At 54.0% G+C, this 15,179-nt stretch overlaps 7 protein-coding genes across 7 annotated transcripts; 2 read left to right on the top strand and 5 right to left on the bottom strand.

Annotated features, from left to right (window-relative positions):
- Nucleotides 1–1,143: 1,143 nt before the first annotated feature.
- EI97DRAFT_267175 (uncharacterized protein) lies at nt 1,144–2,581 on the bottom strand. The gene has a single exon (XM_033794253.1). The coding sequence runs from the start codon at nt 2,403–2,405 to the stop codon at nt 1,245–1,247; it is 1,161 nt and encodes a 386-aa protein (XP_033649016.1). The 5' UTR covers nt 2,406–2,581; the 3' UTR covers nt 1,144–1,244.
- An 853-nt stretch (nt 2,582–3,434) lies between these two features.
- Nucleotides 3,435–4,232, top strand: EI97DRAFT_437791 (uncharacterized protein). Its single transcript, XM_033799413.1, has 3 exons — nt 3,435–3,662; nt 3,713–3,765; nt 3,827–4,232. Exons 1-3 carry the CDS (start codon nt 3,568–3,570, stop codon nt 3,910–3,912), a joined length of 234 nt encoding a protein of 77 aa, XP_033649015.1. The 5' UTR covers nt 3,435–3,567; the 3' UTR covers nt 3,913–4,232.
- A 74-nt stretch (nt 4,233–4,306) lies between these two features.
- On the bottom strand, nt 4,307–5,355 carry EI97DRAFT_471149 (Arv1-like protein; the record flags this gene model as incomplete). Its single annotated transcript, XM_033801817.1, has 3 exons — nt 5,135–5,355; nt 5,000–5,053; nt 4,307–4,933 (listed from the first exon to the last, which is right to left on the bottom strand). Exons 1-3 carry the CDS (start codon nt 5,321–5,323, stop codon nt 4,307–4,309), a joined length of 870 nt encoding a protein of 289 aa, XP_033649014.1. The 5' UTR covers nt 5,324–5,355.
- Nucleotides 5,356–5,736: 381 nt separating this feature from the next.
- On the bottom strand, nt 5,737–7,280 carry EI97DRAFT_387796 (uncharacterized protein; the record flags this gene model as incomplete). Its single annotated transcript, XM_033796142.1, has 5 exons — nt 5,737–5,792; nt 5,848–6,027; nt 6,070–6,261; nt 6,313–6,394; nt 6,441–7,280. The coding sequence occupies 5 exons, from the start codon at nt 7,278–7,280 to the stop codon at nt 5,737–5,739; spliced, it is 1,350 nt and encodes a 449-aa protein (XP_033649013.1).
- Nucleotides 7,281–7,792: 512 nt separating this feature from the next.
- On the bottom strand, nt 7,793–8,798 carry EI97DRAFT_266671 (GatB/YqeY domain-containing protein). Its single transcript, XM_033794250.1, has one exon. It carries the CDS (start codon nt 8,659–8,661, stop codon nt 8,098–8,100), a length of 564 nt encoding a protein of 187 aa, XP_033649012.1. The 5' UTR covers nt 8,662–8,798; the 3' UTR covers nt 7,793–8,097.
- Nucleotides 8,799–9,133: 335 nt separating this feature from the next.
- On the top strand, nt 9,134–13,385 carry EI97DRAFT_462776 (non-repetitive nucleoporin-like protein; the record flags this gene model as incomplete). Its single annotated transcript, XM_033801304.1, has 4 exons — nt 9,134–9,380; nt 9,432–11,885; nt 11,936–12,672; nt 12,720–13,385. 4 exons carry the CDS (start codon nt 9,134–9,136, stop codon nt 13,383–13,385), a joined length of 4,104 nt encoding a protein of 1,367 aa, XP_033649011.1.
- Nucleotides 13,386–13,479: 94 nt separating this feature from the next.
- Nucleotides 13,480–15,118, bottom strand: EI97DRAFT_408018 (cobW-domain-containing protein). Its single transcript, XM_033796635.1, has 3 exons — nt 14,757–15,118; nt 14,080–14,699; nt 13,480–14,029 (listed from the first exon to the last, which is right to left on the bottom strand). The coding sequence occupies exons 1-3, from the start codon at nt 14,977–14,979 to the stop codon at nt 13,712–13,714; spliced, it is 1,161 nt and encodes a 386-aa protein (XP_033649010.1). The 5' UTR covers nt 14,980–15,118; the 3' UTR covers nt 13,480–13,711.
- Nucleotides 15,119–15,179: the final 61 nt, after the last annotated feature.

Here is a 15,179-nt window from a genome sequence, read left to right as displayed (position 1 = left end):
GATTCTAGGGGCGCCTGGCCTCATCCTTCTTAAGCACAGCCCCAAACCGGGTGCCTTTCCGTTGTTGTACGGTCTTTACCTTTTGGCGGACTAATCTTATCAGCTCGTTCCGCCCTCCATAGCGCCCCGAGACATTTTGAAAACGCCTGTCTTTCGGAAGCCGTCATTTCATCGCATTTTGGTTAGATCCTCGGATCAGTCCATGGATTTTGCTGCTCCCTCATCTTAGGCTCTTTCAGTGCCTGTAAACTCTGATCCCGTTTCTCAACTGCTTGCTTGATTTCGGTTGGACTAATAAGTCCTGAAGAGACGAGTTTGGCGATCGTCTGGCTCCGCCTCGTTTGAAAACTCTTAGCAACCTGGCCTACCTCAGGAAGCCCTAATACAGCTCGGAGCCGTCCTCTGTACTGATTTATTCGGTTCGGATTTAGTGGCTCCCCTCTCTCTTTCATTCGTAGTAGAGCCCACTCCAGTGAGACGATTGGATCCGAGTCCGACAAGATCTGTCTCATTGCATCCCAAGCTAGGGTCTTTCCAGCAACATTGAGAAATCGTTCGAGTTTTGTCAATGCGGGGCCTGCGTCGAGGGGTCGAGTGGTACCCGGATGGCCGAGACTCAGCGTAAGGGCGAGTTGGAAGATTCATTCGCGTATGACAAGCATGGCCGAGCCTGCTTTGTCGTCAGTGGTCCCAATTCGCCCCAAACCCCGTCAAAGGAACCATTCGGGATGGGCGGTCGCACATATGATCCGCACGACCGCCCCAGACGTGTCTCGTTCGAGGTGAATGCCCACGGTCGAAACCTTCTTGAGGCCCATGTCCAAAGCAACGGGCCGCCATCGATGTCGTTGAAGGTATTCGTCGATGGACACTTTTTCCATCAGCAAAGACGACCTTTGCGGTAGAAGCACTGAGCAATTTGTCCGTGAAACGGGCGTGTGCATCCAGAATGGCCTTGCAGAACTCCGTCTCGTATGGTTTTTTGAGTGTGACCCGTTGACGATCGCTGCGCTTGTACCGACGGACGAACCAGTCCAACATCAGTACCCCCTGAAAACTCCCAACGATTGGGCGACAAAAGCTATGCACGGGTTTGTGGGATCAAACGTGCAACCGTATTTTGGGTTGCTTGTAGTGAAAGAAGGGTAATGTAAGACGATCGCTAGAGCATCGTCCAACCGTCCAGAAGGCTTTACAAGAAGTTCTTTCGGTTCATTCGATAGAGCGGCTCCCTCGATCATATCTCAGTAGAAAACCCTCACCTTTTCACCGTCCCTTCCCTCTTCAATCAAACTGCGCAACTTGTGCACCCGATCTATCGGTCCACTCTGCTCATCAAACGTTTCCCCCTTCCGCATTACACATGAGAACACGACATTCCATCCAAGCATACCCGCCGTGTAGAAAACCTCCGCCACAGCGGCATCCCGCGACCCGCACTTAAACAATCTATACACTTGCCGCCCATAGCTGTTGTACGAAGACCCCTCCGCCGGGACCGCGAATGTGGAGACGACGATGTTGTATACCAGCGGCGACAGACAGGGGCGGCGGAGTGAATTACTGCATCCGCAACTGTCGCAGCTGTCGCAGCTTTCCTCGTCGCGGTCGGGCGTAGTAAGGGCCGCCGAGGCCCATACCCGTGGAATCTGGCAACATTGAACGGGGGCGGAGCCGATGTCACACGATTCCATAATGCTGCTGCCGCTGAGAAGTGCGGTTTCTGCAGCCTTGCAGGGCCGGGCATACCATGCGTCGGGCGAGCCGTGTTGCAGGATCCATCTGTAGTTGTCCAGGTCTGCAGGAGCCGCGTCGTGGACAAGGGAAAGCACAGTGCGCTTGAATGGCTCGAGGTGAAGGAAGTCGCTGGTCGAATTCGGAAAGTAGCTAATAGTAGAAGGGATAAAGACATCCGGGCTGTAGACACGTCTCGGGGAGATGGGTGGTGGTGGTGGGGGCGCAAGAAATGTCACCGGCGGCGGTGGAGGCGGAGGGAGGATCTGGAGAGGAGGCGGTGGAAGCACACCGAGAGGGGGCGGCGGTTGGGGTGGACATGGATCTGAGCCTGTCGTAAAACCAGAAGGACTTGCTCGAGACTTGGCTGGATCCCCAGCAAGCAGAGATGCAGTGGTATGATGCCAATCGAACGCATTGGGGGTTGTCTGGAAAAGATTCTCTGGACAAGCGGGATCGTCCGCGTCGTCATCCAAGCCTGCGAGCTTATGAAGGGATTTCACATGACGGGCGGGTTTTCTTGACTTTATTGGAACGAGACTCGGCTCGCTTGAAGGCGGAGGCGGAGGAGGAGGAGGAGGTGGAGGTTCAAGCAGAGACTCTCTCCATGGCTGGCCAGGAACGAGTGACATTGCAGGAAGCTTTTCGATGAGAACAAGATCCTCTTCCATAATGAAGTGATATGTATGGAATTGAGAAGGGACGCTGGGTTTGAGGTGGCGGTGCTCTCTCGATATGGGTTGAAGTTCAGGCGAGTTGAGCCGAATTGAATGCTCGCCATGGCGATGCAAAGTATCTATATATTTTTGAAGTTGAGGAGAAGGATTTCTGCAGCAGGTCGCACGGAATCGAGCGGACAAGATTAGCAGCACATCATGAGCGTTGTTGCCTAACCTCGTGAGACCATGAGCACTCTATGGATGCTCCAGAGTGAGGCTGCCTGGAGGAGCGATGTAATTTGTAGAACATCGTCAAGGAGATAGTGTGTCCCAGTACCAATCGGGTGCGGAGATAATGTAGTGCTCTGGTAACCGACACACAGGCTGAGAAGATGGCCAATGATACGGAGTCTTCTATCCGCATATGTGGGCCACTGTTGGCACGCCTGAGAAAGTACTACTTGTCCGACAAGGAGTCCACCTGCCAGGCCCGCCCAGATAAGCAGTTTGTTGCGGAAGAGGACGCGGACCGTGAAGGTCTCTTGCTGGTGATGACCCATGTCGATGTAGCCAAAGAAATTGAGCAGCTTCACCATACTGATTCTTCCTGTTCAAGTGTGTAACCGGTCCTTCGAAAAAGCTCGTCCATGTCAGTGATGGTTACTATGTCCGTGAAGGATCTTGGACAGAGGTCGATTCTGGTGAAAATGAAGCGAATGAGCTGCAGACAATGGGCCCGATCTCCCATGTGGGATCTGCACGCAAAAGTGAAGCACCTAGACCCGCGTTGACGGATGGGAGACGCCCTGCTCAACAAGGAGATGGATGGAGATCTGACCGGTCATTAGCACTCGAATAGAGTTTGCACGAAAGGTGCTGCGTCTGAACGGTGAGAAGAGAATCATGGAGTTGCGAGCGAGGAATGACGTTCGGATAGAAGAGGAGCCTAAGGATGTGGTTGACCAAATCCGCGCTTATCCTCATTCGTGACTAGCGCAAGTCCAAATGTCCAGGGTCGGACATTCTGCAGGCGTCATTCCAACACCGCAACAGCTCTCCCAACGAGGAGCTCCCCTTCCCCGTTCAACGTGATCGTACCTCGAAATCGACCACTTTTCCGGAGGATATACCTCGCCTGCTCCGGAACTTGCCTTCAACGAACAAGAAGCGCAATATGGCAAATGGCTGGGCGCCCTTCATCGGCGCCATCGTAGTCGCGGTCTTCTGCGCCGCGGCCTGGTTCCTGGCTCCCAAGGGCGAGAATCAGACGTACGGAACTTATCCTTTCTTGAATAAACAGGCATGCTGACCAGGACCAGTATCTGGCGCTCAACGCTCGTACTCTCCGCCGTCTCGATGTATCTCATGTGGCGTACGTACCCTTCCGTCCCGTGCCTCACACAGCACAACCACGAGGTTCTAACGGCGATTAGTGATAACATTCCTCGCACAATTACATCCCCTTATCTCGCCGGTACGGTATGATCTTCGAGGGGAGCATGGAGGGGCTTCGTTGTGAGATGGTGTGAAGGATGGAAGATAAGCATAACTGAAGGAGGTGAAGTCGCATGCAATACCACGTCCTCGAGAGCTTGAGATACACATATATTGCTCTGGTCGGGAGGAAGCCTCCTGCGTGGAAGTAAGCAGACGGGCGTAAGAATTGGTGGAGCGTTATCCGTTGATATCAAGAGATGTGGAAGGGACCTCAGCATGCACGGGTCAAATGGGACGACGGATTGGAACTGGCAGGCGTCATGTAACTGGACTTTGAATGTCGCGAGGCCCATTATAAGCTAATGGCGCTTTTATATATAAGCGAGCTTACTTCCTTTGAAACCTTTCTTCAGCTGAGTTGCAACATCATAGCGCATTCACTCTATCGTACAGTCGTACATCTCACCTGCCCATCCTTAGATTCGCCACTTTCTCCAGAGACTCTCCCATAATCCTCCCTCCCACCCCGTCCCCAGCCCCGCAGCCTTCAACATCAAAAGCGCGACCAAGCTCCTGAACCCCGCTCCCACAGCCACCAAGAAGGCCGCCCGCAAATACCCGCAATCCATCAGAATCTCCAACGCAGCGATGTTATTGACGATGACGGCCCAACTGACGGCCGTGGCCGCGCTGGGCAGATCGTAGTCCCATATCTTGAGCACGATGGGGAAGAGCTTGGAGCAGGAGCTGACGATGAGGGCGGTGCTGAGGGGCGCGGGGTGCGGGTAGTAAGGGACTAGGAAGCGGTAGAGGCGTTTCCAGAGGCCGACATGCCCTTTGGGGTTGACTCCTAGTTTTGCGCTGCAGAGGAAGCAGATGGGGAGGTGGAAGGCCGCGGTGCTGGCGCAGACGAGAAGGAGAAAGAAGAGGTACTGAGTGAGAAGGGGTTGAGCTTGGAGAAGGAGGACATTCGTGGGTGGGTTGGAGGAGTGAGTTGAGTGATGGGAGGGGTGGTTTGGCGGAAGGGGGAATTGCTCGATGCGGACCCAGGTGAGGTAGACATCGAAGAGGAGGAGGAAGAGACCGAGGCGGAGGATATGGCGCTGGGGGAATGTTAGGCTGGAAAATTATACGAATAGGAAAAGATTGATTGTTGTACTTAAACGTACATCGAACTTGCCATCCTCACGTCCTAGAGCATTGAACAGCAGATGCCTGTACACCTTAATAGCTTGGTCAGTTAAATACCTTGAAAGCAGCATCAACTTTGAGATAAAGACGATGAGAAGTGAGCACCGTCATACCTGCGGCTTGATCAACACCAAGTCAATGAACAACACGACGAAGTCGTGCTCCACATATTTGTCCGCGAAGCGTTTACAGCGGGGGCATTGGGTAAGCCGCACGCCTTTCCCCAAGGCCCGGTCATCCGCCTTGGAATACTCCGTGTATAGCGTTTTCACTGGATAGCGGCATTCTATACAGGTGGGCATTGAAGTTGTGGGGACCGACGCGGGTGGTAAAGATGGTGTTGGAGGGTCTGGGATGGAGTTTATGTGCGTGCCAAGCATTTAACTCCGAATATATTGTGTATTCCTCTAGCACAGTACGTACTAACACTGTTGTTTGAAGAATGTGACATGCAATCATCAGATTCATTAGAGTCGTCTCTCGTGGCCAGATTCAAAGGCCGTGGCCATTGCGCTCAGGGGAAATCCCCACATGGAGATGGTTGAACAGAAATGACATAACAAATCAGAAATGAAGATCCAACCAACAATCAGACTCCCACGTAACTATTCCCAGTCCTCCAACCGAGAAGTCGGAATCCGATGACAAGATGTAATCCAACTCCTGATAGAGAAGATCAGTCCCGGAAGAAACCGTTCGTAGCATACACCCCGATTTAGGTGAGCGTCGCTATCATGGCACCGAGCAACTTTGGATTTGGCTCCCGTCTTACTGTCCGAGAATCAACGCCATGCTCAGCGGGCCGAGCGGACAAGGGCCAACCTACCCTTTCGATCCTTTTCGACACGGATGACTTCTCTGCGGGGCTCACGTCGTTCGAGGACTACGTCGTAGTCGCCTTCCCGCTCATACTTGAGCATGCGTCGTTCGGCTTCCAAGGCCCGGATTTCCTCTTTGATGTCGCGCTCCGAGCGAGTGTCGTGTTCCACACGGGTGAGACGCCTCTCTTCGCTGTGATGCCGTCTGTGATGGCTTCGGTCCTCACGACGCGCCTCGTCAGGGACCAGAACAGTCAAGGGGCCGCCGATATGGTTCGACTCCTCGATGCGCTCCTCGTATACTTCGTGACCATGCCGGGACGGAGATACACTTCGTACAGAGGGCGCATGATGGACACTCGGAGCGGGCGGGGCAACCTCTACAGGTTCGCTCTTCTCCGCGTAGACGTAAGTCGTTTTTTCTAGAGTCGGTTAGTCACCAAGACGAGACGTGGGACGGGCGATCACAGTACCCTCTTTGTAATTCTCGCTGACTTTGATGATCTCGTCTATGTGCTCCTTCTCGAGCGCCCGCGTTACGATAATGAAGTCGTCCTGCTACCGTCAGAGCGGATTCACAAATGGGCAGTCGTTAACCTACCTCCTCCTCGAAGGGATAACCGAGCTCGATAATGGCTTGTTTCTTAACCAGGCGTTTGGGCATCCGCGTTTTGCCCTTCTTCCCCACGTTAGCCCGGGGCAGGACGATCTCCTCGAAGCTGGAGGTAGAGGAGCTGCGAGTCGAAGACGCAGCGATGCTCCTCGCACGGCGGCGGCTTCGGCTCCGGCGGCGGGTGCTCTTCTCCCGCTGAATTTCAACTTCCCTGTATTCTTCAACCGGGCGACCGCGACGCTCGCGCTCGCGTTCGCGCTCATAGTCATGATATCTGTGGTGATCGTATTCATCATCCCTATGGCGTCGTGGAGATCTGCGCCGTTCGCGGATGGGTAGGGGAATAGGCACGTTGGTCGGGGGTCTCCATTCCTCACGCTCGTACTCGGAATAGCGAGGCAGGGGACGGCGATCATAGGTGTCTAGGGATGACTGACGGCGGTGGTATCCAGGACGAGCTGGGCGGCGGATGGCAATGTCAATGTCCTTCTCGACGACCGACTTGCGACGATATGGGGCAAGGGCCTGGTTCGCGATCTCGGAGGGGGTAGGCTCGTCGAACAGGTCTGACCGGCGATGGGATCGGCTGAAGCGGTCCTCTTCACGATAGCGGTCACGGACAGCTGTACGATGGGCGTGGCGGTCGTAGTCTTTGTGAATGTCAATGTCAATGTGGCCTCCGGGATACCTGTCGTGGTCGGTGTAGCGGAAATGGTCGTGGTCTTTGTGTCCGCCCCTCACCCGCTCGAAGCGATGGCGGTCCCATCGCTCGCCGCGGGCTGGGTGGTCATCGATGTAGCTGAGGTCGCCTGTGGAGGCTCTATACATGGTTGGTGAAGCTGCCAGGGGTATCGAAGCGGGAAGGCGAGGTTGGCAATGACTCTGATGTGCGGCGTAGCTGTGCGCAGGTACTGCGTGGAACGGAGGTGAGAGAGGGAAGGAGAGAAGAGTGGCAGGAAAATCAGCTTCAGTGAAGAAGGACGATCAGGGTAGGCGGGTCCATATACTGTGTCGAAAGTAGCCGGAGGGTGGGTGCGTCATCGGCGCAGAGCAGGCCCTGCATCTGCTTGAAACCTGCGCTGCCACTATTTTTGGTGGGACGTGGCCTTACGGGTAAGGACACTCATCTATGGTGAGCTGATCTCGGTGCAGGAGCGGGCGCAGGTTTCGGAGAGAGGGCAGAGAACACAGTCGCGGCAGAGAGGATAGGTTCGCTCAGGAGAAAGTGCTTCACCCCGCATCTTTTTGACGTGTTTTCGTGTCGTCCAAACGATTATACGCAGCCTATTCCGTACTGTAGAAAAAATCTACCGCGGATTGTGAGGGGCACCGAGGCACCAGGGGCTCAAGCGTCAGTGACGTCACTCCAGGAGTGGCTTCCCGTCGCAGCAGCGTCCGCGTGGTTTGAGGCAGGAACGGTCTAGCGCAGCAGCTGGGCCACCATCACCCAACTCCACCTCACCAGAGCAACCTTTCAGTTTTATTATGAGAGCCACCCATCTCTGACCATCCCTATCGCCTTCCCTTCTGTTTGGCTTTTCGCAATTTTTTACTGCCATATCGACGACAAGTTTTGAGAAGGGGCGAATTTCCGATATAATGTTACAATGGGCGCAGACCTGCGCCGAACACCCACATCCTTCGTCTATGATGTTACAGATTTTATCTTCTCCACCACGTAGCTCTGGTCCACCGGCTTCCCCGATATTTGTTTCATGACGTCCCTCATCACTGACTTGAAATCTGCCTTCTCTCCGCTGCCCTGCAAGCTTCGCACAGCTTCGTCCACTAGCCTGTCGACCTGCTCCTTGCTGAGAACCGGTATCTCCTCCAGGTATCCCTTCAGCACCTGTATCTGCCCGCGCTCCTTCTCCACCAGGTCGTCGCGTTTCGCCATCTCAAACTCCTCCAGCGCCTTTTCCGACGATGCAATCTGCTTCTTGAGCAGCACAAGGAGCTTGGCGTCGGAATTGACTGGGTTCGGCGTCTTGGACGCATTTGTGATCTCGGCCATCAGAGAGCGGAGGACGTTGAGGCGCTCCTTGTCTTTGGCCCGCATGGCATCTTTAAGCTTGTCTTTGAGCCCATGCACCAGGGACGAGTTCTCTGTTGACCGGTTTGCCGTCGTACTGCTGAAGGAGCGGATGACGGGAAATGGTCGGCGGAGAGAGGAGGCCATGTACAGGCGGGGAATTCGTCGGCAGGCCATGTCGAAGGAATTGGCGTATTGATACTTTCTCAGTGGTAATGGGACGAAGATTGACAGTTAATAACAAAGAGCGAATCAGTATCTGAAGTATTTAGATCAGATCATGTTAGCAAAAAGTTGTTGGTAACTACGATTCGGGTCCCTGCCACCTCCTAGCTTCCTGCCAGGCGACCTGATCCTTGCAAGCTTGGCGCTGACCTTTTGTTTTCCCAACGGCTCGCATGCCCAAGCTCCAGCTTCACCCACCGCGATTGTTCGCTTTCCAACCACTATCTCGGTGCACGACCCGATCGCGCACGCTGCGCGCTACTGCCTCCCGCCTGCTTGCTGTTTTGCTACGCCGTCAATGTCCATGTCCTTCTCTTAGCGCGTCCTAAACCCAACCATCACACGGCTTTCCGAGGAAGCCGTCTCCTCACCACTCCGCCGACGTCGTCGATTTCCTTCCTCTTACCCAGGTGACAGTCCGAAGATGGCATCCTCAGCGCCCCCCGCGACGCCTCAGCGTCCTACGCCTGGCGCATTTTTTAACACGCCGGCGCCGAATAGGCCAGCTCTCTTCAGAACCTCCTCAACACAACAGCAGTTGATCCCTTCAGGGAGCACGGCACCCGCTGTTACGGCGCCCAGCTTGTCTCCGATAGACCGTGCTTCGCGGACTGTCTCTAATATGCTGGATCAGGATGCCAATTACCGGGATCTGGAGACCTATCTTGGACGTATGTAGAGCCCCGCCAGGTTGGCCATTCTCGGACTAACAGCGAATGCAGAGGGCATATCGGGAGAATATTCCATCACCGACGGCGCCTGGACGCCATTCGAGGAACTGAAGAGATATCGCATTCCGGACCGCATTCTGGAGCAGATCAACATGACCCAGATGTCCACAGACATGGGACTGTTCGCCGAGATAAACCACGCTTGGGTCACGATTGACAACCAGCTGTACCTTTGGGACTACACCAACCCGAATCCTGAATTGATAGGGTACGAGGAGCAGCCCAACACCATTCTGAGCGTCAAGTTGGTGAAGCCTCGAGCAAAGGTCTTTGTCGATGCCATATCCCATCTCCTGGTGGTCGCTACAACACAGGACATGTTTCTCATTGCTGTGCAATGCGAAAAGGGCCAGGAGGGCGTTCACGGCGTCACTCTGTTCCGGACCAATCTGAGCACCAGCGTCAAGGGCATTCCGGTGAGCGCCATCGCTGGCTCCGACAGGACAGGCAGGATATTCTTCGGCGACGGAGGGAGCACAGAGGATGTGCATGAGCTCCTCTACCAGCAAGAGGAGAGGTGGTTTCGCTCAAGTTGCACGAGGGTGAATCACACCAAGAAGTCTCTCATTCCCATGCTTCCCTTCTACCCCAGCGCGAACCCGGTCCATGTGGTACAGATTGAAGTCGACGACACAAGAAACGTGCTGTATACCCTGTCGTCCAATGGGAGTATCCGCGTTTTTCATATGAAGGACCCATCAAGTCTGGACCTTGTGATCACGCAGTCGTTGAGCAGAACCATGAGCATGTGCTCTCACATTGTGCCCCAACGTTCGGAAGCTTTGAGCGGTAACAAAATGGAGATTGTTCGTATTGACACAGTCTCCGCGCGGGAAGCGACATCGGTTTCGCTCATTGCGACCACTTCCACTGGGTGCAGGATCTTCCTGAGCACTACGACTGGCGGCTACGGGTACAGTACCGACCCCAACTCGCCTCCGAGCAGTATGCAGGTTCGCCACATCCGATTTCCCCCCATAGATCCCACACAGACCCCGAGCCCAGCTCCATCCAATCAGCTCCAACCTTATCAAGCTTCTGCGCCTATCGGATTTGACTCCAAGTACCTGACGAGAACTATGAACTCGCGGAGGTATGCGCCAGGGTCAACGTTCTTCTTCGTTAAAAGATCGCTCGATGCGGCGGTGGAAACATTATTCCTGACCGCCCCCCATTCTGGACAGACTAGTTCGCAGCAAGACCAGACCCAGAACCCTCGTTTCACGGAGGACGCCCAGACTATGGAACTGAGTGGGTTCATGCAGGATATTGGGCTTGTTACTGAACCATTTGCCGCCACCAGCAGACCGCTGGGATTCGGAAATGAGCTAGCCGTGCAGTTCGACAAGCCGTTGTGTGAATTCGCAATCATGACGCATACGGGGGTTCAGACACTGCGGCGGCGGCGACTCGTGGATATCTTTGCGGCAATCATCAGGTCGGGCGGTGGTGCGGAAGGCATCGAAGGCGATCTGCGAAGATTCCACGCTCAGTACGGCAAGCGAGAAACGACTGCCACTGCTTTAGCCGTTGCATGTGGTCAAGGTTCATATGTGGGGCCTGACTTGCGCGTTGCTCAACTCAGCGATCCGGATGTGCTGGACTACGCCCTCAAAGCCTTCATCGAGTTCGGCGGAAAAGCACAGCTGAATGAGAACGCATCAGTGGAGGGTGGGCTGAACATCGACAATGTGCTACCATCTCCCCGCCATGACGGCATTGCTGTGTACATCTCTAGGCTTGTACGTTCCATCTGGAGATCCCCCATCATCACACAAGCAACGACTCCAACTGGATCGACTCTGAAACCGTCACGCGACGTTGCGAAGCTCCGGGAAATACAGCGAGCGCTTATCGCATTGCAAGAGTTCTTGGAAACCAACAAGCAGAACATTGATGGCTTAGCGGGGCCGGAAGCGTTGGGACGGGCCAATTCACGGCAGGATGAAGTTGAGATGCAAGGAGAGAACCGAGCGCTCACCAGCCTCATGGTGCTTGTAAACAATATCATCGAGGGAATCGCCTTTGTGCTCGTCATGTTCGAGGAGAGGCTAGAGGACATCCTCGCCCTACTCCCTTCGGAGACTCAAACCAAGGTTATGCAACTCACCTTCCAGGGACTGTTCTCACTTCAGGAGGGCAAGGACCTCGCAAAGGCCTTGGTAAAGGCAATTGTCACCCGCAATATAGCTAAGGGCTCGAATGTGGAAACTGTTGCCGATGCGCTGAGGAGGAAGTGTGGCAGCTTCTGCAGCTCGGACGACGTCGTCATCTTCAAAGCCCAAGAGAGCTTGAAGAAGGCAACCGACGCTGGTGCAAACTCTGAGCGCGGTCGCATCCTCCTGAACGACAGTCTTAGGCTGTTCGAGCAGGTGGCCAAGAGTCTGAGCGAAGAGTATTTGACCCAGGCGGTCCAAACATACGTCCAGATGGAGTTCTATGCAGGTATGTGTAAGATATGGCCATGTGGGAGCAGCACTGACCGTGGCTTCAAGGGGCTATTCGCCTGGCATTGAAGGTGGCACAGGAGAGCGACCGAGCGAATACGGCCCTATCATGGGTAAAGGATGGTCGACCCTCCCCGGATGCGCGTGAACCTGCATACAGGAAGAGAACAGTCTGCTACGATTTGATATTCAAGGTTATTGAAGCCGTCGATAACGCGAATACCAACGAGCAGAGTGTACCTGATGGTATCATCTCACCAACGCAGAAACGGCAACAGGAGGCGTACGAGCAGATCAACAACTCCGAGGATGAGCTCTTCCAGAACTATCTGTACGATTGGTATATCAAACAAGGCAAACAGGACCGTCTGCTCGAGATCCAGTCACCGTTTGTCGTGGAATATCTGCGTCAGAGCTCGTCCTCTGATATCGCTCATGCAGATCTCCTTTGGCGGTATTATGCGCACTACAACGACTTCCTGAACGCTGCTGAGGTCCAGTTCGAGCTTGCCAAGAGTGACTTTGCTTTATCGCTGGAGAAACGTATAGAATACCTGTCACGGGCAAAAGCCAACGCCTCAACCCGCATCACGGGCTTTTCCGACAGCGGTGTGCGCACGAGACAGTCGAGACAGGAGCTTCTCCGAAGCATTGGCGACCACCTCGACAACGCTAACATTCAAGACGATCTTCTGCAAAAGTTCAAGAGCGAGCCGCGGCTCAAGGGAGACAAGCGGAAGGAGGTCCTGGAGGCTCTGGACGGGAAGCTTCAGACGTTGAGCGACGTACGTATCCTTATCCCTTCGTTGCGACCATCTGCTGACCATGCCAGCTCTACAACAACTATGCCGACCAGGCAGGATACTACGATATTTGCCTGTTGATATACCATGCTGCCGACTACCGCGATCTCCCTGCTATCCGCTCCACGTGGACCAACCTCATCGAGCAAACCCATGAAAAGGGAAGAACAGCGGACGTTCAAGGTCCCTGGGAGCTCGTGGGCGCCGAGGTTGAGTCTATTGGTCGACGCGTGGCTCTCAACGAGAACGTCTTCCCCGTAAACGTCTTGCTACAGATTCTGCTCCAGTACGACCTAGAATGCTATACGCACGACCCCAATGGCGGAAACCGAAACAGTGCACTTACATATTGCCCAGCGCTCACCTGGCCCATAGATGTGTTTATTCGAGTCGGCGCACCCTTCGAAATCATGGTCGCCACATTGGAAGCACTTTGGTATGCGCAAGAGGCTCCGTTTACGGGGAGGAACCGGAAGTCATTGATCAAGTGGATCATCTACACGGTCGAGGAGTGGAGTCACGTGTCCAACAGGCAGGGGCTGCTGTTCGGTGGCGAGGAGAATGCCATTGGCCTGGCGGATTGCCTCCGTGTCGTGCTCGGATCTAATGAGCTCGGGCGCGATACGAAGGATGATAGCGACTGGGCCGAGCGAGGAAGAAAGATTAGGGCGGTGGTAGACGCGGCCGCGAGATAGGCCGTGAGAAACTTGCTTGGAGCGTAATCTGGACCAGAGGAAACCTTGTGAAGAAGTGACAAAAGATGGACTATATGATTATGTATTGGGCTTTACGTGGACGGAGACATTTTGACGTCTGGCCATTCTTAATCGGCGTCAGGAGTTGAGCATCCTGATGCATGCATGCTTGTATTGTACAGAGCGGTTTTGAGAAGAGGCATGGTAGCGAAGCGAAGCGTTGAATGTGAGCATTGGCGCTGATGTCTATATAGAATCAACTCTGGTTCCAGGGCGTCTTGTCCCCTCAGGCGAGAGCCAAGGCCTCGTTCTACCATTTCTCAATATCATCGCGACAAGGTGGCTAGAACGCTTTCGCGAAATAGCGGTTCATCCAAGCCTCGCCCGATAAGAACTAGCTTTGCCTGATCATCGTTTGATGACTGAGCCTCTGTCGTTTCGTACACACTGCGGACCCCTTGGATCAGAAGGACTCTTCCGTCCTTGACTGGGATCCTACCTTTTAGCCTGTGGATTTCGAATGGCTTCTGCTGAATATCGTCCGGGAGCGTGTTTTCCCAGAGAATGAGGCGCAGAAATCTGTCGAACTGATCGACCTGCTCCTCGCTGAGTGGCGGGAAATTGATTGTTATTGTGGATATGGTCTAGACGCAGTCAATGCAAGGTATCATCTGGAGCTGCAAGTGCTACCTACCGGATCCATATGGCTATGGCCCTTGCTCGTAAAGCGCAGATCTGCATCTTTCACTTCTTCATATGCATGCAGGTCTAGCAACATGCCCTCCAGCTGCGGCACTCGACTTCTCTCCGTGACCTCAATTTTCGCCAGCCCATTGATGGACCGTATCCGCTCAACCACATTGCTCAGCTCCTGCTCGGACACCAAGTCCGACTTATTGACCAGAATGACATCGGCATGGCTGATCTGGAGATGGGCCGTTGTGAGTAGCAAACCATGCTCGTCGTGGCCCCTCTCCTCCTCCAGCTTTGGATCATCTCCGTACCCCTCATCCAGACTCTTCAGGACATTCTTGGCGTCGACCAGCGTCACAATGCCGTCTAAGAAGATACTACTCCCTAGACCATCGTCCAACCAGAACAGCGGGGCGATGTTCCCGGGATCAGCAAGGCCAGTGGTCTCGAGAAGGATGTAGTCGAATTTGCCCCGCTGCTCCATGAGATTCTCAATTGCTGCAACTCCAACATCTTTCACGGAACAGCATATGCACCCGTTGGCTAGGGGTACGAAGGGTATGGGCTTTGCTTCTGTGCTGTTGGCATCAGAGACTACGAGTTGTTTTTCGATGTCGATCGCTGCGCTCGTGTTTTAGAGAGGCTACATGAAGAGAAGGATATACGTGGAGACCTTACAATCACCGAATTCGTTAAGAATGACGGCTATCTTCTTGCCGTGTTGCTCCGTGAGGATGTAATTGAGTAGTGTGGTCTTCCCGGCACCTAAATAGCCCGTGACGATAGTTATTGGCACCTTGCTTTGTTCCTGTTTTGTTGTCTCGGTGGGAACGAGTTCGGGAATGGCGTCTTCGGGTTGAATAAGTTCGGGGATTTCGTCGTCTGAGAGAGCCGGATCCATCACCAGATAAGGAAGTTTAGCTTTTCAAGTCGATGTATTGAAGTAGGTGTGAACCATTGCACGTGTTCGCATTGAATATGTCCTTGTATGTACTGTGGTATCAGGGGTAAATATTTGACATTCGCCACCTAGTGACGTGTGCGGCGTAGAAGCCTGGGCAAAGCTGGGCAGTCAGATTTCCTAACGTTTTGTATAGGAAA

This window comes from Westerdykella ornata (genome assembly GCF_010094085.1).
Source record: "Westerdykella ornata strain CBS 379.55 unplaced genomic scaffold EI97scaffold_57, whole genome shotgun sequence".
Taxonomy (NCBI): domain Eukaryota; kingdom Fungi; phylum Ascomycota; class Dothideomycetes; order Pleosporales; family Sporormiaceae; genus Westerdykella; species Westerdykella ornata.
Note: the sequence above shows the minus strand (reverse complement) of the source record. Positions and strands in the feature narration are given on the sequence as shown.